The sequence below is a fragment of the Lonchura striata genome, chromosome 11 (assembly GCF_046129695.1).
Source record: "Lonchura striata isolate bLonStr1 chromosome 11, bLonStr1.mat, whole genome shotgun sequence".
Classification (NCBI taxonomy): domain Eukaryota; kingdom Metazoa; phylum Chordata; class Aves; order Passeriformes; family Estrildidae; genus Lonchura; species Lonchura striata.
Genome location: NC_134613.1, coordinates 10008393 through 10029323, shown reverse-complemented (window position 1 = coordinate 10029323; position 20931 = coordinate 10008393). Strand labels below are relative to the sequence as shown.

Sequence of the window (20931 nt, the reverse complement as noted above, 5' to 3'; positions counted from 1 at the left end):
ATATTTTAAAAAAGTTTCACCATTATGGATTTGGTTCTTAATCTCTAGGATACTTGAAATTGAAGAAAAAGTTTCTTTACCTTCTTGTGGATCACTTTGAGGGGAATGCCAGACAGAATTAAATAATTCTTTTTGTCTCTCTCCATTTATTCTCTAAGGCTTGTCCAGTCTGATCCTGTCTAAGCAGCAATAGAAGTAGTTGCAAAAGGACTTGTTGCTGTTATGAACAACTGTCACTATGCTTGAGAATAACAATAATAACCTACTACCCAGTGCCAAGAAAAATGCTCTGTAAATCTTTAGCTGTTACCTGAACTATTGCTTGGCTCTAAGAACAATGTTTTGTTGAAAAAAAAAAAAAAAAAAAAAAAGACCACTAAAATTTTAATTACACATTAGTCTCCCACATAATTTATTTTCCGTTTCCTTGATTCTTACTGAGATTGGTGCCCTGAGTCATATTTCATCCACAAGTCTAGCATTTGGAGTAAGCAAGCCCTTCCAAGGGAGAGTTCCAAAAGCTTTCTGATGTTTTGGTCCTACGTGCTGTGCTCACAGGCTGCCTTTAGTGCTGCTCCCAGTGCTCTTGGACAGTTTCCTCCTGAACAGAATCAAGATTCTCAAAGTACCTGCCATTGCCCAGGCAGCAGATAGTGAAATCACACAGACGTGCCTGATGTTGGACAAAATGTTCCAAGTGTAACAAAAAAACCCCAACCAGCATCTAGCATGCTTTTCATTCTGTTTCTTACTCTCCCCACCCTGTAAAATATCTCAAGTTTTATAAGATAGCAGAACTTATGGAAGGACATGGAAAAGACATTACTGTACAGTATTAAACAGAGCAGTGTCCATGCACACGTATTTATGCTTTTAAAGAAAAAATCTAAAAGAATGTTTTCAGAGTTAAGAGGAAAATATTGCTAACTTCTTAAAAATAGATTCCTTCATACACCACTTTTCTTCTTTCACGTTTCCTTCTTTTTTTCACTTCATTAAAAGAAACCAAGCAAATCAAACCAAACAAAAAACCCCAACCACAACCACAAAACCCTAAAGAATGCTCTCAAGAAGCAAATAGAACAAACTTTTTCTTGAAACCCTGCAAGGTAAGACGAAGTGAATCTTTGCTCTTGGTAAGTGACAGCAATCACATGAGCAATTTTTGAAAGGTGGGAAATAAATAGGTTTATCTGGTGCAAATATTATATAGCGATTTTCATGTCCTGTAAGAGAGGAAAATGCAACATAGTGTCTCTGAAACTTTCTATTGCAGATACAAAGAAAACTAACAAACAGGATTTTAAAAATCTGTGGAGCCAGCCTCAGAATTTCAGGATTTGATTTACATTTTTTTTTTCTTCACACTTCCAATATTCAATCTTCCTGTCTTTGCAAAATAAAGGTAAGTCTGATAGTTTTGGGAGAGGACTTTTATGAAGACTACAGATTCTCACACATAAATTCAGATGGGCTTTAGTGTAACTGTGATGAAACTTTACCTTTTCCTGATCTCCTGGAACTGGCACAATTTACTCATTTACTGGTTGTCCAAATGGGACAATAAATCCTTCTCATTCATGTCTTGAAGCCTCCTGAAAAGCTCTATATAAGTATTTAACAGATTTTGAAGCTTTTCAGGTAGAAGCTCTGGCATGAAAAATTTGGAAACAGTTGAAAATCAACAGTAAACTCAGAGGAACCCTGCTAAGCATCCTCAAGACAAAAGCTGTAGTCCTGCCTTTTCCATCCAGTTGCCAGGCTCAAACAACTATTGCATGAGAACTGCAGTTTTTAGGTGTATAAACATAAGGGTTTTTTCTGTTCTCATCAGTTATTTCACTGAAGATGAAGCTTCAAATCTGGTTATGGATTAAAAAAACATATTGATAAATCACATTGAGGTAAAAAGAGATAGCAAACAGAATGGTTTACAATCCAATGAAAGGACTGTAAAATTGTGGAAGTCTACAAATCAAAGTCTTCCTACCTGCCTGAAAGAAAATTGCAATGGCTTCCAAGAGACATGTCAATGTCATTTGCTTGCCTATTGTGTGGTTTAATGTCCCATTGCAAAACTAGTTTTCCTCTTTCTTTCTCTGGGTTTTCTGAGTTTGTTTCAGTCTTCTAAATGTCTGTTTAATAACCCTGTCTCGGGTTATAAACTCTAACTGCTTGGCCCCTGGTTCTAAACAAAACAAATCATTTTCTCAAGCACTGTCAGAAAATTCAAGGAAACAAACTACTCTCCAGTACCACCAAAGAAGAGAATATTCTCTCTCTTGTGGTTTCAAATCTGAAAAGGAGTAGAATAAATCTGTATCATCCATGTTTATCATGTATATCAAAAAGTGGTTCTGCTTTGCTTTTTTTTTGTTGTTTCTTTTTATTCTTGCAAAGCCTGCATGTAGGATTGTTTTTGGGTTTTAATAAAAGCCATTCTACAGTCGGAATTTCTTTGCTGAATGTCAAGCTCTGCTTTGGGTAATCAGCTTTATGGAACACATACCTGATGTCTGCATACAACATAGTAGCATCCTAACCTGCTGAATGCCCCCCTTTTTTTTTTTTTTCTTTTTTTTTTAAAGGGATATCAACAGGACAGAACTTTTCCAGCATAGAAAAATTGCATACTGTAAAAAAGGGAACAATTGCAGTGAGTTATCCAGTGAGTCATTAACTTAATTAATCTAAAGAATCAACTGCAGCACAGGACCCAAGCAAGGGGAAATAGATATAATTTTTCCCTTCCTCACCTTTCACATCCACAGACTCATACCTATAGATGGTCATGTTTGATCAGGTTCAAGACAGTTTATTAAAGCAAAAAGGATTGCAAGTGATAGGCACCAGAGTGAAAAAACCCAACCCCAACAGCCAGTCCAGAATTCAGGACTCCTGGAAGAAGTGTCTCATTTCAGACTTGGAAGTGTTTTAATGCTTTTCTGTTAAATGTTAGAGTAGGAATGTGGATGAAGTGTGACAGGTTTTCTACCTACAGGAAAAAACCTACCTCAGAGATACTAAAATTCTAAAATCCCCACTCTTTGGTTCTGATCCTGATGAAGTTTAGTGTTGGACTTCTCCTTTATAGCACCAACAACCAGAAGCAATTCCCAAATGCCACTTGCTTGAGCCATCAACAATAAGATGCCTCCCACCACACATCAAGCTCTGTCGTCTCTAGTATTTTCATTCTTTCTAAGGAATTAAATACTTAATATACACAATTAGACAACTCTGTTAAATATCTAAGCTAGCATTCAGTAGAGGTAAAGGTTCACACCTCCCACAATTGTTACAAGCTCAGTGCAAACTTCTGGCTGCATCACCTACATCCAACTTCACATACTTGAGGTTTTCTTTGATACTAAAACAGCTATGGTCTAATTTTCTTTAAAGAAAGAATATCAAAGCTGAGACTGAGGGGAACATAGAAATCTCAAAGATTTATGTGGAAACCTCCTGGCCCTTTTCAATTCCAGATATAGATCAAGCAAATGAGACACAGACAGAAAGGAGCTCTCTGCAGCATTGTCTGTGCTTAGATTCTCGTGAAAGCAAGACATATTTTTAGCACTTGCACCTCCACTAATAATAAAAACAGAGCACTAGCAGTGTTGTATTTTTATCACACGGTGTCCAAAAAGGCCTGAATGTTGCTGCAGAGTCAGCCAAATTTCAGCAATGCTAAAACCAGCTGCATTCTCCAGCTGTACAGTTGTAAGGACAAACTTATGGCGTATCAGACCCAGCAGCAATATGCTTTAAGTAACAGTATGTAATCCCACATTAAGATTGCTTCATTTTGGTCATTGATTTTAGTTGCAGCTCCAGTGAAAGAGTTCAAACAGACCTCAATGCCAATGAAGTAGCATTTAATTACTTATTTAGTGTAGAAACTGAAAATCTTGAGACAAATCCCTGTACCATATTGCAAGGACAACCCCCCACTTCAGGATGAAAATAAAGTTTCCTTACCAGCTGGGTTAAACAGGACTAAAGATTTTTGTCTCTGTATCAAGATTGTTGGCCAGACCACACTGAAATGCAATATGAGTAGATGTTGATGAGAATACAAATAAATCAATCAAAAAAAAAAAAACCAACCAAAACCTTAGAAAAAAAAAGAGGCCAGAAAAATGTATCAACCTGTTTGATCTATAGCCTAAAGCTCAAGTCCTGCCAGAGAAAATACCTTTTTATTTTTAATATTTGGAAGAGGCATAATGGAGAAATAGCAATATTTTCTATAAAGTAAATGGTCTGTTTAAGAAACATTAAGGCCAGTTTGAAGATTCTTTGCCTGTTTGTCCCTGATTTTCCAAGCCACCACATCATTCAGTCTTTTCAGATAGGATGCCTTTGATTTGCACAGGTTTGGCTTAAGGTCAGCAATGTACAATCTTGGTGAATCCTGAAATAACAGACCATCCTCTGAAATAGCATGTATGAGGAAGACCCTGAGCAATGCTGGCAGATTATGGAATGATCTCTTAGTGAGCATTAAGAGATGAGAAGGCCTTTTATGTCCTTAGACACTAGTACAAGCCAGTTCAAACCATTAAATTTTTCCCACCAAAGGGGAACAGGTGTCTTAGTTGGACCCTTCCCTGCTACATGTCTGGAAAGGGAAGAGTAGAGCAGATTTCCATGTGCATGGCATTTACCAATAGAACAGTTTCTGCTCCTATCTGAGGAGCACCAAGGAAAGATGTCTGTTGACAGCCAGATGCTGTCACTCACAACTTCTCAGCCACTTGCACTGCTTTTCAAATTAGGGCTGGGGGGACTCTATCCAACTATGCCACCTTTTATCTCTGCAGAAAAGGTCTGCCAACTTTTCAGCATAAGCAGCAGATGGAGCAAGCTGCTGCCCCAACAGAACAATTGATCTAGCCTGAATTTCTCTTGAGCTCATCCACTCCAGCACAGAACAGAACTATGAAAATGCTTTTCAATAAATGTATTAACCTTTTAAAAGTAGTGAGAAAATGACCGCTCCTCTAGAAAACACAAAGTTGATGAGTGCCACAGACTTGCATGAAAGTTCAAACAGTTACTGGTTTTCATAACAGGCAATGCTGGGAATGTCTGAGAATGTCTCTGGTGGAGGACCAGGAAAGAGATCTCACATTGCAAGGATTATCAGCACTGTCATAAAGGATCTGTAAAGGGTCTACCCTTTTTAAACTGAGACAGGTATTCATACGATACAGCTATTCTGTGTCCTTTTATACAGTGATCACTGGGCATTCCTAAAGTACATAAAAGAGTACCAAATACTCAATAGTGATGTAAATCCCTGAGCTGACACAAGCCAGAGGCATCCTCTTTTAACACAGCCTGCAGAAAGCTGCCTTCTGGAATGCACTGGGAGAGCAACCAAAGAGAACAGTTAAAGAATGTTATGAGAAAAAGACAAATGTTCGCTGAGGTTGGGGTGCACATATTTCTCACTCAAAATTACAGAGACCTGCCAAGGTCTACAGACTTGAAATCAAAGTTGCAATCCTGGCTCCTAGATCACTCATGATTGTTTCACTCCATGCAGCACTGTAGGCCTCCCTGCACTCCACAGCACTGTGCACCAGAGTGCTGGTTAGACAAATCCCCTGTGTTCTAGAGGAACCTTTCAAAAAAGCTTATTTCTGAATTTCAGATTTCCATGCCAGTCCCTCCCTACCTCATTGCCCAGACTCCTCTACTCTTGCCACCCACCCGTTCTTCCTCCCCTTCTCAACAGTCTAAGAGAGGTGAAAATAGGAAGACCAAAACTACAAATTTTGACCTATTTTTTTCCTTATCTCTATTGCACCCACAGAAAATAACCAGTTCCTTCATCTCTGCATGATAAGAATGTATCTAAACTTTTAAAAGCAGCTGCAAGAATACATGGCCTTTCCAAGCTCCTTCTAGGAAAGAATACAATTTGCTACCAATGCAGGCAATTTTTTAGATCTGAAAGTAGATGCAAATTTTCCAAGAATCACGAAATTTTCCAAGAATCATTTCCAGGAGATCACTGTGGAGTTTGCCCTTGCCAAAATCTTGATCCCAGTATCACAACTCCTGCCAAGAACGTGTTGTACCACTAAGCTCTGATTGTCTCTGATGTGAAGACTGATGTCATCACACAATGCTTGAACAAAGGAAAGTCAACCAGCATCTGACATCATACTGCTTTAATCCAGAATTAAAGCAAGAGAAACAGTTACAGTCACCAAGTTAATCTTAGAACATTTTGCAAATCCTTCTGAAAAAATGTACTTCATGAAAGAAGTACTCTTGAGCACATCAGAAAACTGTCTTTCGAACAATTAAGGAAATAAAACTTGGAGAACTTTCTCCAAAAGAGATGAAAAAAATTCATCCAAAATTTGAAATCACTTATTTGAGGTGCTAAAGACAATTTCCAAGAACCTACTTAATGTTTTGTAAGTTTTTTAGCTGTACTGTAAACTGTCATTAAAAAAAATAACATGCTGCAAAACTTGGCAATCTTGTAGATTTCTAAATGCTTTTGATTAGGAATCACTGAATTTATAACATTCTGAAACAAATGTGTATGAAGAAATCAAGAGTATGAGATTCCTCTAAATCAACAAATATTTTAAAGAGATATTTAATATTTAGCACATAGGCTCACACAAAAATACGTACTTTCAGTGCATTTTATCTACTACAAATTTCACACATGCTATAGGTGTAATGAGCAATAAGAGACCCCAAAACAGCAGCAATAAAAGAGACCCCAAAACAGCCCTAGGACAGAAGACAAAATAGTTTAAAAAGTAAAAGTAAATAAACATGACCTGTGACAGGTGAATGTGCTGGTTAATGAAGTCTGTGTTAGGGCAGAAAAGTTAGGGATTCTCTCATCTGCTGGCTCAATTGAAATATGAGCAATAAAAAATTATTTTAAAAGAGCCAGGATAATTAAAAAATCCCATTGAATTTCACATTCCATGTGCTAGAATTATTTTTCTCCAGACTGACAGGTGCCTGTACCTCCAGCACTCCTTTCAACCTCTCCACAAACACAGCTATTTTATGCTATATATATGTGTGTGTGTGTGTGTATGTATGTATGTATATATGTATGCATGCTACTTCAGTTCTACACCACTAACTAATGCCACTTAAGCAACAGTGCCCCTCTAGCTCCTCCTCACTGTAGGGGCTGGGAAAAGGAAAAAGCTGCCTGTGCCTGCCTTCTGTGGGCCAAACACTGAAGCCACAAGCAATGGTGACAGTGTTTTCCTTAAATAACAACAGAATATACTGCAACTTGGAAACAAAGGGTGGGTAAAGTGAGAGTCTCTTAAGTGGAGTATGGGAGGGGAGAAAGTAAGTATTTGGCTTCTCATAACAGTTCTCACACCTCTAAAAATACACAAGACTGCTCACTGTGTAGCTGCCCAACACTTAATACAGAGTACAGATGAGATAAACAGCACCTGGCTGCCCTAACACCTTTGTCAGCTCATTACCAGCTATCTAATGCAAAAAAGTGTTTTTCTTTCACTTTTGCTTCTGTTAAAATGTAGGTCATGAGGGGATGGTCCTCTTTGAGGCATGGCTCATTCATCTTATAGTCTGAATACCACTTTGGAGGAATTTGACCAGTGTAATTTATAAGAAGTCGTCTCTGGAATAAAAACTAGTAGTAAAGGTCCACAGTTGTCTTACACTAAATATTCTTAACAAGAGAATCTTTACAATTGACACTCATCTGCTCCACAGAAAGACAAACACATTCATAGATCACATATTGAGATGCACATTATCAAAAGGCTGTTTTTTTCTTGCAACATGACAAAGTTTGTTGAAGTGAGGCGCTTATGGAAGGTGTGAAAATGTGGAAAATTACTAATCTTAGATTGAAACATATGTTGACTGTATTTGGAAACTGCCCTGAGCAGTTTCCATCTATTTCCATCTATTAAAGTACTTTTCCTGACAAAGACTATAGTTAATCCCTGAGCAAGCTACAGCCAGCATCATCAAACAAGGGCAAAAGTTCAGTACCAACAAAGAAGAAAGAACAAATAAAACTATTTTCTCAGACCACCTGTGGTTTCTTTTTGGTTTCTTCTCCTATTCTTCAATGACACACACATTATTCAATTTAAAAAACAATCTTAACAACAAAGCTAAAGGATCCTTCACATCTCTGAAGCAATTTTTCTTCTAAATAAATCTGGAAATACTGAGAATTATACTCTGCAGAATGTATCAGAAGAATCTGCTCAACAACTTGAACAGCCATATTATCTGCAAATGACCTACTTTCTTCAGTTGCCCAGCACATAACAATCTCTGTACAAGAGACAACAGCTGCCTTGCAACCAGTAAGCTCAGCACCAGAGAAATGGCTGTGTCTAACAAATGAGATATCTTGGTTATTTGGACATGTTTAACACATGTATTTCTGGCTTGTCACCAAGAACGTTTAACATATTTTGCAACACTTTACTACTCACAGACATATGCTATTGTACTGCTTTGAGTGAAAAAACAGTTATCTACTGTCTAACAATGTCTAATCCAATTCAGTCTCCCACCCTATCCACATGGCACTCTTCCTCTTTGGCAATAAATGCATTCAAATCAGCAAAGGAGAGAAGCTGTGTGCCAGCCCTCAAGGTCTCTTCAAATGTGACAAAAGGATTTATTAATCTAGATTTAACTGAAGTCTAGAATGACTTGAGGCATGCAGTTCTCATTTTGGAAGTCTAGAACACTCAGGTTTTACCCCCCAGTCCAACTAGAACACGTTTGCTCATCTTTAAGTGTGTTGCTTCTGTGGGCTCTGACTGGCTTAGGAGAATACACTGGTCTGAATCACAAGAGAGGAAAGCACAAACACGTGGGAAGGATGAAGCTTGTCAGTACAAAGCTAAGCTTTTGCAGACATCAATATCTGGAAGACTATCTTCACAACTGTAATAGGGAAAGGAAAAAAAAGGAAGAACAACTCCACTTTGTTGAAAATATGGACATCTAAAATAAATCAGATGTTTTACACTGTAGAAGTGTTTATTTTCCTCCAGGCAGTACAGAATCCAGATGAGTTTCTAATCTAGATGAGATTCTAAACTGAGACCCAAGACACAACTGTCATCACCATGTATATAAAAAAAATTCCCACTCAAGTCACTGGGAATCTTTCAACAACTTCAACAGCATCGAGGTTTGAGCTCATATAGGTTATCTAGTTTGGATTTTCTTGTTTTTATTATGCATACAAACAAAGAGCATAAATAAATGCAAATACCTTTGAGAATCTTCAGCAGCATGTCAATTTGCATCTAAACTTTGCCTTAGTACATCTGCAGAGGGGACTATACTCAGCTTCATAGTCAGATGACTCTGAGAGCTCCAACATGAGTATTTTACCCAGGATTGAGGAGTTGTATGAAACCTAATATACTGTATTGTCAGTGCTGAGTTAGAAACTGAGAAAAACTGTACTCTGTGCTTCTTTCATCACTTTTCAGAATTATTATTTTATGAGCATAGATCATTGAAGCCTAATGCAAATAGGCAGTAAATGTGCTACATATCCAAATGGAACACAGCCACAGCATATATTATATCACAGTATCATTTCTAAGTGTCATATAATACCTAATAAATGAACTCAGCATTTTTTTATCACTGCAAAGTCACATCTTCTCTACATAATGCAATGGTTTCTTTTATTGGTTGTGACCACTGTTATTTGCATGACCAAGTAAGATGTCAAGGCAATGTGAGCATGTAGGACAAATATCACATTCACAACCACAATTTCTTCACCACTTTAGTCAGAATTAACTTTACAATCTCGCGTCTAATGCTACATTTAGAAATAGATGGAAGCCATTATCATTCCAGGATATCTTCTCCTGTGCTGAAGTGTCAAAGCTCAATACTACATACAGAAAGGCTTTGCATTATTACCTGTACTTTTGAAGGCATCATTCTTCCTGTTTTGGAAAGGTTAATGCAGTTTTCAGCTCTTTCTGGATTCAGATGTATCCCTTGGTCCCAGGCAGTGTGGCAGTTACTTTTATGCTCAGTTAAAACCTTTTACCAGTACCTTTTTCTTCCTCATAACTGACAGCATCAGCTTTTGGTTTGCATCAAGTGAATTTGTTCTCCCTGCTCCATGTGGCAGCAAATATGCAGCTCTATTACTTTTTCAGATTCTGTATTAAAAGGAATGTATGAAATACAGGTCCTCATCAGTCTCCTTACTGAAGATCAAATTTCAGTTGCGTAACAAACAGTGACTCTGCATGACATAATGGGGCCTTCATGTGTGAAACAGCTAAACTGAAACTGAAGAAAATATCCTACATCATTATCTGCTTTTGTCTGGACATAGAAGACATTTGTCTCAAGAAATAAGTAAATTGCATGAATAATCAAAAAAAAATCAATCAAAAGAGTTTTCAAAATACTTAAAACAATATCTTTTTAACCCTAAAGGTGATTTCTAGTTAACATACACATATTTTAGAGTAATAGTTCATGTCTTATGCAGAAGTCAGGCTACAGGAGAGGATCACAGTCTACTTTGGATGGGATATCAGTGAAATATTAACAACATCAAAACTTGGTTTTATGCAGCATTTGAAGATTTTTGAAGAAGGAAGAAATAACTGCTTTCAGACTGGAAGGTTTTATCAAAAGATTTCCTAGCTTCAATATAAACTGTTATTTTAATTCATCAATTTACATCTGTAGCCATAGAAAGTGCCTATATGTGGCACTTAAGTTTCAGAACATCTAAGAATTTGCTGTTTATATGACTTTCAAATTTTTAGGTACTTGGAAACTCCCTAATAAGCAGCTACAGGAATGTATCTCATGAGTCTGTATGAATTAAGAAATTATTTGGGTAACTACAAAAAAACATATAGCATGCTAAAAATTTTAAGATCCTTCATCTGCTGAAAATTCTGTGTATTCTTAGGTCTAACATCACTTGAATCTATCACTTGTTTCCTAAAAAGAATTAGTAAAAATATAAGTTCCTTTTTTTCCCTACTGGTTTTACGTGAAAGGAACAGATGAATCTTTTCTTCATTCATAATAGCTGCCTACCTACCCTTACTTCAGCCATTTAGCAATCTTGTTGTGAAACAGCTGCTATTAGCAAAAAAGTCCAAATTGGCAGCATTCACAGACCACTGCGAATACAGAGCATTTTAACATGCTTCTACAACTCCCCATCAATTCCCTCTGATCCATTTTTTCAAGACCCTACCTTAAAGCCTCAAACCAGGATTATGCTTCTAAAGACTTAATATCAGAAAGTCTGGTTTTCTCTTGATTTTCCTATGGAGGACTTCCTGTTCCTCTAGACCAATACAGCCTTCTTAAAACATTTTTTTCCACTCTTTTACTGCTGCTGAATCTGATTCAAAAGAGGCCCATCTGTTCCAGATACATCATCAGGAGAGCTCTGCACTTCCACACAGCTGCTGAGCTTTCTGTCCCCATGCAGAAGCTGGAATTGCTTCATGTACCCCCTTGGCACAGAAATTATGTAAAGTAAATTATAGATCCAAAAACCTATTGCATGATCATTTCTATATTGGCTGTTTCTCTAATGTAAACTCTAATTTTCTCACATTTTGCAGGGCCCTAATTTGTTCCTTTAATAAAATGCACCATAAAACTTGAGAGTGTAATTTTCTAATGGAAAGGAAACAAAAATCCCACTAAATAAACTAATCTTATTATAAATTCCATGAAGCAGTTCAAAAAGCCCAGATAGGTGATTGTTTCTATTACATTCTATCAACTGCTGGAGCAGTTTCTTCAGGAATTCTAACACTTCCTTAGAATTTAAGGAACTTAACCTCCATTACATTCCACAGGCTGAAAAGCCGCTACCTGCAAATGTAACATGAACCAAATGGAAAATTGCATTTAACAGTAGCCACATCACTGTTAACCTGTCAGGTGCCCTGAAGCAGGATTCTCTCAGACAACACAGATGCACCAGCCTGACCTGAATGCAAGCAGACTGTACTCTCCAAAACCCCTGTGACCACTCAGTTCCTGCTACTCATTCAAGGCTCAGGGAGCTTGGTCTTCTCAGCCTGGATGAGAGTCGCAGGAGACCTTAAAGCATCTTCCAGTGCCTGTGAGAGCTCCAAGAGAGCTGGAGAGGGCATTTGAACAAGGGCATGTGGAGACAGGACAAGGGGGAATGGCTTTAAATGAAAGAGAGAAGATTTAGATTGCATATATAGAAGAAATTCTTCCAGTGAAGGTGGTGAGAAGCTATGGTTTCCCCATCCCTGGAAGTGGTCAAGGCCAGGCTGGGCATGTTTCGGGCAATCTGGTCTAGTAGAAAACGTTCCTGCCTCTGGCAGAGCATTAGAACTAGATGGTCTTTAAAGTCCATTCCAACCCAAACTTTCCATGGTTCCATGATTTTCTGGGCATAAAAACAAATTAAACTGTATCTGGATCTCTGCTTTGACAGAAAATACCTTCTAGATACAGTTTAAAAATAAATTTACTTTTGAGTCATAGAAATCTTTGCAGGAAGTTTCCTTTAGTTTCTTTTTTATAAACGAGCCCAAGTAAAATATGAACAGTTTTAATTAAGTAAAAAATGTACAAAGGTTTTGGATTGTTTTAGTTAAGATACAAAGGAACGAAAAAATAAATTTAAATGGCACAACTTTCTACCTGTATCAGAATGCTATTCATGGTGTCAATCAGCTGCACTTGCTATCACTTCCTAAATTCCATTTCTGGACAGAAGCTGGCAAGCTGCTTATTGTGGTAGTTACTGTACTATGGAATGGGGGTTATTTCTATCCCTTCAGTTGATTTTGGGGCAAGTTGTGTCTCATCTCTTCATGCAGTATTAAGTCTTTTCTTTGCACACAGTACTTCTTTATAGTATCTGTGAAAGGTAAAAGTGAATAATTTATTTTTATTGATAATATGAAATTTTCACAGAGTCACAAAAATGAATTACAACTGAATAGTAGTTATCAGTCTCCCTATCAAATGTAATGCATGCATTTTAGCTCATTTGATCTTGGCAAACCTCAGAAGTTAATAACTTAGTAATCAAAAAAACAATAAATTATATTAACATATTTTAACAAAATAAAAATAAAGCTCAAGTAAGTATACCCTGGAATCATATTTTACCTATAACAATTCACACAACCTTAGTAACAATAACAAAAAACATTTGAAATTATATTTGGGCAATTTGTTCAGTTGAGAATTAGGCTGATTGACTGTCAATATTCTGAACACTCTCATGTGAAAGCGTTCTGTAATCTGACAAATTAAACAACAATAATAAGTCTTCATTGAATTCAGGGTGTAAAATAATTTATTAGGTTCTGGTCATAAAAAAACTTAGCTACTATTCCTGGTTTTTTTAAACAGCAGCAGAGAAAAAAGTGACAATTGAAAAGTGTTCAATAAAAATAAGGCAAGCTTTGTAAATTTGTTCTAAAAATCAATGCTGTAAGCACTACAGAATCAAGGGTAGCAGAAAAAATAAACAAGAACTTAGTAAAACAATCACCAAGTCATTTCTTTGCTATCACTTCAGTTAGCCAAGGAAGCATTGGAAAAGCAGTATGAACATAAACTTTTATTTCAAAACTATTAAGAGTTAATTAAGATTTAAAGGCATCCTTTTGGGGGAGGAAGTGAAGTCTGCCCTAGTGATGATAATTTTATATTCTATTGGCTTATGTTTGTAAAACATGAGAGAATAGTGAACCAAAAACCTGCAAGAAAACACGCCTGGGCTCTACTGTTTCTGCTCAGTGATCCGCTGGAGGCAGAGTTTCATGTAGGAGTTTTTATTGCGAATTTCTATCACAGCATCTCTGACAAGTTCAATGAACAGCTGAGGCCAGAGCTTCTGCAACGATTCATTTTTCATATTGATGTCAGCTGCTTCTTTTACTAAGTTCTCAATGTAAGTCTGGCAAAATGCTTTTCTTTCTTTGATTTCCTGCATGAAACAAAAATTACACAATGTATAAGAAAAAGGAAAAAAATGTTATGCAAGAACAAATCCACAAAAGCCCTCTCAAAAACTGAATTAATGAAAGGATACTGCAATTAGCTGGCAGATGCTATTGTGTATTTTCTCCCCTTGGTTTTACGTTGCAAGGCCCAGTGTCTATGTCCAGGCTTTTATGAGTGTGGCCACAGAGCCTTAATGTATTCATACTATATTAAGTCATTAATTTATCTGAAATTAACTTTCAAGTAATTATATTAATATCTGTTTACAGCATTATCACTTGTGTTGCTTTTTGGCATAGCAGTCAAAATTTACAGAAATTATTAAACACTAAACTACTTTTCCTTCCCTCCCTTCCCAGAGTTTCATCCTTATAGTACAACAGTTGAAAAGTAGATATTTCTCTACCTGCCCTAACAAGAACATTGTCATATAAAAACATGCCAGTACTTTTCCACGGTCACTCTGGCAAGTGCTGGTTCCTAATGTGTATTACATTAGATAATGAAAAAAGCTGAACCTTTAAAAAAAATAAAAAGATGCTATGTTTTGTGCAACCACTAGCTCTGCATTTTAGTAACTCAAACTGTATTAATACCTGCTTCTGCAAAGTTTCTATAAAATGCCTTAAGCTTTGATCAGTAAGCTATATTGGAGCTAAATATCTAGCTAGTTTGAATGGCAGCATTGTTAAAAATTTTTGATCATACCTCATGCCACCAAAACAAAAGGTTTTTTAATGACTAATAAAGGTTAGAAAATGCTTTCCAGCAGTTTCAGCTAAAACCCCAAATTACTAATCAAAGAACCAAGACTGTAATCTTTAGCAATACACTTCTTCAGCCACATTTGTGACGTTAGTTTGCTGGTGCTGGGGATCTGGAAGAATTCCTTTTTGCCAGGACGTACTCTGCACCCTGCAGTACCTGCTGCCACATGCACAATGCTACAGCAAAGGGCAAGGTGGGGATTGCTACACTGGGAAGAGGAAACAACACTTTTATTTAATGGACTGTACAAATACTAAGCTTATTTTCTTCTATTATAGGGCTGGTTCCATGGTAAAGGACAACAGGAATACTGTCTTACTCCATGTCATTCAAAGATTTAAGAGCTATCACAGTTTTTGAGACTGAAATGTTTTCTTAATTTAATCTCTCCACACATGCAGTCACCATCTTCTTTTATGCTGTGGATCTGAGATAATAAAACCACAATGGAATAACAGAATTCAATGATTACTGAATTTGATTTAGTTTCTTGCACTACAGGATTTAGATATTTCCACACAATCAAAAAGGAAAAAATGGGACAAATGTGGGAAGCAGAGTGCCTACAGTTAGAACTCATGATGATTGTTCAGAAGGGAGGTTGTGGCTAAAAAAAATCTTACTCTCCCTGGGAACAATTCCCCTGTCCCCAAGCAAAAGAGTTAGAAGATCAAAACCACGAACTTAAACAAGCGTGACTGATGCCCTTGTCTGAAACAAGCCAGCTTGCAATTTTATTAATAATTAAACCTAGTACTTTGCCTATATATTTATTTTCCTGTGGCTCACTTAAAAGCTATGAAGCAGCTTTTTATTACTACAGCTTGCACTATCTCATATGTTGTCTGAAGGTGTTCTTCACCAATTCATTCAGGGAAAATCTAACATGGACAATATACATTTTTCTTCCTAAAAAAATTGTGGTCACTCCATACAGCTTGTAGGTGAGAATGTATTTCTGAGACTGTGGCAGTGTTGAGGAATCACTTCACCAAAGACAGAAATTAAGCATTTTCCAGTATTCTGAGAAAAAGATCAGTTAGATACAATATTTGATCAGATATGTAAATACATTAAGCAGTCATCTCTTAAAACCACCATTCTCAACACAACAATTTCAATTTGATGTACAGATAAATTCAAAGAGTAGTAACCTAAGGTTACCTAACAGAAAATGTAAATATTTTGTAATGATATATTTTACCTCAAGCTTTTCCATATGAAAATCTTTTGTCATGTAATTCAATGTTGCTCGAGCTGTGCTTTCCCCTCCACTTCTTCTGTTATCACTACTTTCCTCACTCCCAATGCCAGATTTCTTTCCCTTTCCCTCCAGCAGATAATGGAATTGCTTCCTCCTGTGAAATGAAATTGAAATAATTATCAAAAACTTTTAAGTGCAGATGTTGCTAGCTATTGTGAGGGGGGGTTCTCCTTTTGAATATACATTTTTGAGCTTTGAAGTACTTTGCATCCTCAAGTTATTCAAAATATGTATGACTTTAGATGTCCCTATATTAATTTGTCTCTAAACAATTGATATCACGTAGCATCTCCTACATAGGAAGTCTTGCAGCTTTAATTTTTACTAAGTATTTGTCTATAGAAGACTAAAACAGGGGTGTTTGGTGTCCTTTTTTACAGTACAACTCTTAAACCTGTTAACCATTAATTACCCATTATAAAATACCCACTAAAAATAACCAATTCTCATCATAAAGGTCCACAAATCTTCAGCAATCCCAGTACAACGCAGAATTGAACATGCAGTTCATTTGTGTGCACATTCCTTTTCATCTCTTCAGCAGACTTCATACAAGTTCTGGGGAAACCTCTGGCTACATAGACCAGGAGATGGTAACACCTGCACATTATGCAGACGACCTACCTTCTAGAAGATGGTATTTTTGAAATTTTCATCTTCTTATCTAAAAAGAATTTATTCTAACAGTGTGCAAAAGAGTTAAACAACATGTACTGGACAAACTCCAGTTCTGTTCCTTCTATTTTACCTGGATTCTCCAAATAAGGAAAGCATGCGATAATGCGGCAGCTCCGAAGATGCCACATATGCCAGAATGCCAAAGAGCCTTTCTGCCTTTACAATGTCATTTTCAGTAACCTGTGAGAGAGTGGGAAGGGAAGAAAAAAGAAAAAAAACTACATTTCAAAATTAGCACATTCGTATTTCATTACATATGTACATTCAAAATTAACTGAAATTTTTTTTGTAGAACACTGCACACAGATCTGTTGCAGGTACATCTACAAAACATAGATTTGCTTCTACTGACACTTTAAATGTATTTTAGAAGAAACCCAATGCTTGCTTTAGTTCCTGTCATTCTGTATATTTTAATGTATATACATGCTGCCCTGTGCTTCATGATAGTCTTTGTGAAGTGAGGAATTTTAAAAAGGTTTCTTACATTCATTTTCTGAAGGCCAGACATATTAATTCTGCTCCATACTGCATGCACTTACAAAAGGTCTACTGGAAAATTTCTGATTAAGTTATGCTGGAGAACCAGAAAGATTCTGGGCATGCACATGTAAAAAGATAACTTACAGACTCTCACTTTGGCAGCATCATGGAAAAGGTTTTATAAAAGAGAGGCTTTAGAGGGAAAAAAAATTTCTATTTTTCAGCTCCTGAAAATAAGTGTTCACTCATTATATTTCTCTAAATGTCTACCATACTGTTGTTTCAATATTAAGTTCCAGTCACTCTGTAAACTAACATTCAACAGTTGAAAAATTTTCAAGATTCATTTTATACAAAATTGAAAAGTGTAAAGAAAGTGAAAGATTCATTCTTTGGTGGTGGTGGTTACTGTTTTTTGTTTGTCTTGGCTTGTAATCTCTGGAGACCATGGCCTGTGTTTCTCCCTGATGGCCAGACTATGAACTGACTTCAACTGCCAAAAGTTTTCTGGCACAGTTTCTGGACTCCTGGCTTTGTACTGAGTGCAGAAGCAATCTTTATGATCACGAAATCTGACCTGGATAACACTGGACAATGAAACTTACTCATTGACTTCTTAACTTCTGGATGAAATTTAACTTCCATTCATCCTATAACATACTTTAGGAAAGCAACCCATTATTAAATACACTTCAATACTCACAATATTTACTAAGCACCTCCAGACAAACTTTGTATTCTGTGTTATTGAAATGTGTGCATAGAATGGAATTTTGATCCACATTAACAGATTATTATTGTATTCTTGTGTAATGTTTAGAGACTATACAATCTACACATGCCTAAAGTATACTGCAATAGCATAATACGGGGGTAAATTCAGTCAAAACACAGATCAGGAAATTAGAAATGTAAAGTCAGTTCCACTTTTACAGTGGAGTTGTTAATTTTCACTTAAAAATTAAGTCTTAGTAGCCTAGGAGTAGATGACCTTGCTGAACAGTCTGTAACAGAAGCAAGGTCTAAAACAAAGAGCATAGAAGGCAGCTAGGGAAACAAAGCCCAGTGCGCAGGCAGAAATGTCTGCTGAAGAAATAAGTGATTTTAATGTATTTATTTATGTTAAGAGAAGCATAAGGATCAGGTCAACAGAGACAGCAAAGCTGAATACACTCTCCAGCTCACAGAAACTCATGTTCTCTATCTTGATGCAGTGCATTGTTTGCTCCATTAATCACAAAAAGATAATAGCGGTAGTATCACATAAATGTAAGGCTTTATGCCTGCTCCTTGCCAAGTGCACAGAGCAGGCACTGACTGTGCCAGCAGGCCCTGCTCAGGGAAAGGGATGCATCTGTCACACTCTATTCCATACCACTGGGTGGACAGCAGTCTGGAGGGTTTGGTAACTACAAACCTTGACAACTTTAAATTAATCTGAGATTACTATCACTTGGAAGAATTTCAAGTAGTACCTCAAAGACAATTTGTTTCTTCACAGTTAGTAAATGTAACAATTGGACAAGGGCACAGAATCAATTGTTAGGGGGAAACCAACACTCAGCTTCTAGCCTGGAATATTAACTGGGATGGTGGGGGAAGGCTGGGGAGATAATAAAAGGTTTTTTAAAGAAGTTTTTTACAGTTTAAAAGTTCTAGAGTGATGCAATTTATTTAGTTAATTCAGTTTTATATTGCTTTTACTTTGCAACTCTTGAGCACCTAGAGTGGACAACACAATATTGGCTCCACAAACATTGCACACAAATGGTAATCAGAATAGCAGAATATGCACATTTCCCTTTCTGTCATCTGGAACTGTTATTTAGGGCTGATCTAAAGTCTGAGAATCACTTCAGGGGTTGTGCTCTTTACATTGAAATAGAATTTTCTATTTCTCATATTAATCCAATAGGTAATGCACATCTGCAAAGCTGCATATCATGGCTTCTGCTGTAGGGTAATGAAAAACAGCAATCAGAGCTCATCTCTTTCTTCTGCTTAGCTAAGACACTTTTCAAATTATTAATGACTCTAGAAAAAACTTCTGTATGCACATCTTCATGTAGTGTGGTCTGGCTGAACAAGTTTGTTGAGGACAAAAACGTTCTTGTCATACATATTTAAGATCTGATATATGTCCTCCATAAAATCATGCTGTGCTACATGTGCTCCATTTTCTATATTAATCCCCAAGAACTATAAAATACAAAGTTTTCCCTCAGAGACTGAATTTGTTGACCTTGAGATTGTAACAAAAAGTCTACTTAAACAATTGTGTTACTTTGTTTCTTGATGAAGACCAAACACAAGATTTATCTATTTGCTTTTCATTTGAATCACTAGAAGATTTTGAAAATATGATGCAGTATAAAAATAAATAAACATTGTCCTTTTAAAATCAAATTTGAAGAGAATTTTTTCAGCAAAGTACTAAATTTGAAGTTATTCTATGTTTTTCATGGGATTACTATCACTAAGCTTTCTTCCTTTTCAAGATACTGTGCTATTGGAGTGAGTCCTGTTTCCATCCTTTCCTTGCTAGTTAATTCATTTAAGGTCTTTAGCCACTCCTAGTCTTCTGAGCAACTAATATATGTTTCGCACAACTAAAACCAAGTAAACCATAACATCCAGCTTTGGCTGGATCAGATAACAAGTATATCTAATCCAAAACATATGAAGATGACCAAATTAAAATACCAGATCTAAATGCTAAAACTGTGTATTATCTTTGCTCTAATTAACTTCCATAACATCTCTTAAACTTACTTAGCATTTAAAAGTGAATGTGCATTCAAACATTGTGTTGCATTGTAACTATTTTTACCCCTTTGTGATCAAAGTCCATGTATAAAATAGCTGGTTTATATGCTTGAATAAATTTACTTTCAATTGATGTAAAAGGGAACACAAAGTACAAAGAACAGTACTTTAACAGCAATATTAGTGTCCTTTCTATTTATTTAAACATAAAATGCACACCCAACAACAAAAAAAAACTTCTAAAGACCTTTTACATAGCAAGCAGAAAAAAACAATTTAAAATATATTTGACAGACTTTTCCTGTAACAGGCTTAAAGCACAAAATATGATTCTATGGTATTTTGTAACACTGGCAATTGTAAATAATCACGTACAGTAAACTACTAAGGAGTCTGTCAAACACATTTTTGCCTAAGTATTCAATGTCAGTGCTGTGATTTTCTCCAAAATAATTTTAAATGCTCTTAAAAATCAAGTTAAATTGTACAGTTCTTTAATAATAATTTCATTGAATTTGATTTAATAATAATAATTTTAATAGTAATTGCACAATAAATTACATGGTGAAGTTTACTTAATTCTTTTACCCCTTAAAACTGAGAAGACACTGACAGGGTTGTGCTCATTTCTTTAGGAATTAATCTGCTCTTTTGAAAATAACACTAATTTATCCTGTATGAGCACTTATATGAAGCAACACCATCCTACCTTCACTCCATTTATCTTCTGTAGATTAAAATGGTTCAGTCTGAACAGAACATAGTATTTCCACAAAGTGAAGTTGACAACTGGATTTCCCTGAGGATCAACTGTCAACTGTTCCATGCGATGCATTTCAGCCAGTGCATTGAACTGCTGCAGTGCCACAAGATTTGTCTCCTTAAACTTCAGGTGCTGAAAACAGTCAAACCCCAATACATTAAATAAGGAAACAAGAAAGAGTGAACACAGTGAT

General features: G+C 36.3%; 1 protein-coding gene across 3 annotated transcripts in view; it reads right to left on the bottom strand.

The window, feature by feature from the left end:
• Positions 1-12543: 12543 nt before the first annotated feature.
• Positions 12544-20931, bottom strand: part of LRRC49 (leucine rich repeat containing 49) — a 40847-nt gene continuing 32459 nt past the window's right edge. For 2 of the 3 annotated variants that reach the window (XM_077785882.1, XM_031505791.2), the window contains exons 13-16: positions 20685-20870; positions 16797-16906; positions 15989-16142; positions 12923-13999 (exon numbers count right to left, since the gene is read on the bottom strand). In XM_077785882.1, coding sequence (XP_077642008.1) covers positions 13793-13999; positions 15989-16142; positions 16797-16906; positions 20685-20870 — 657 coding nt within the window. In that variant the 3' untranslated portion in view covers positions 12923-13792. The other variant, XM_077785883.1, reaches the window with a different exon arrangement.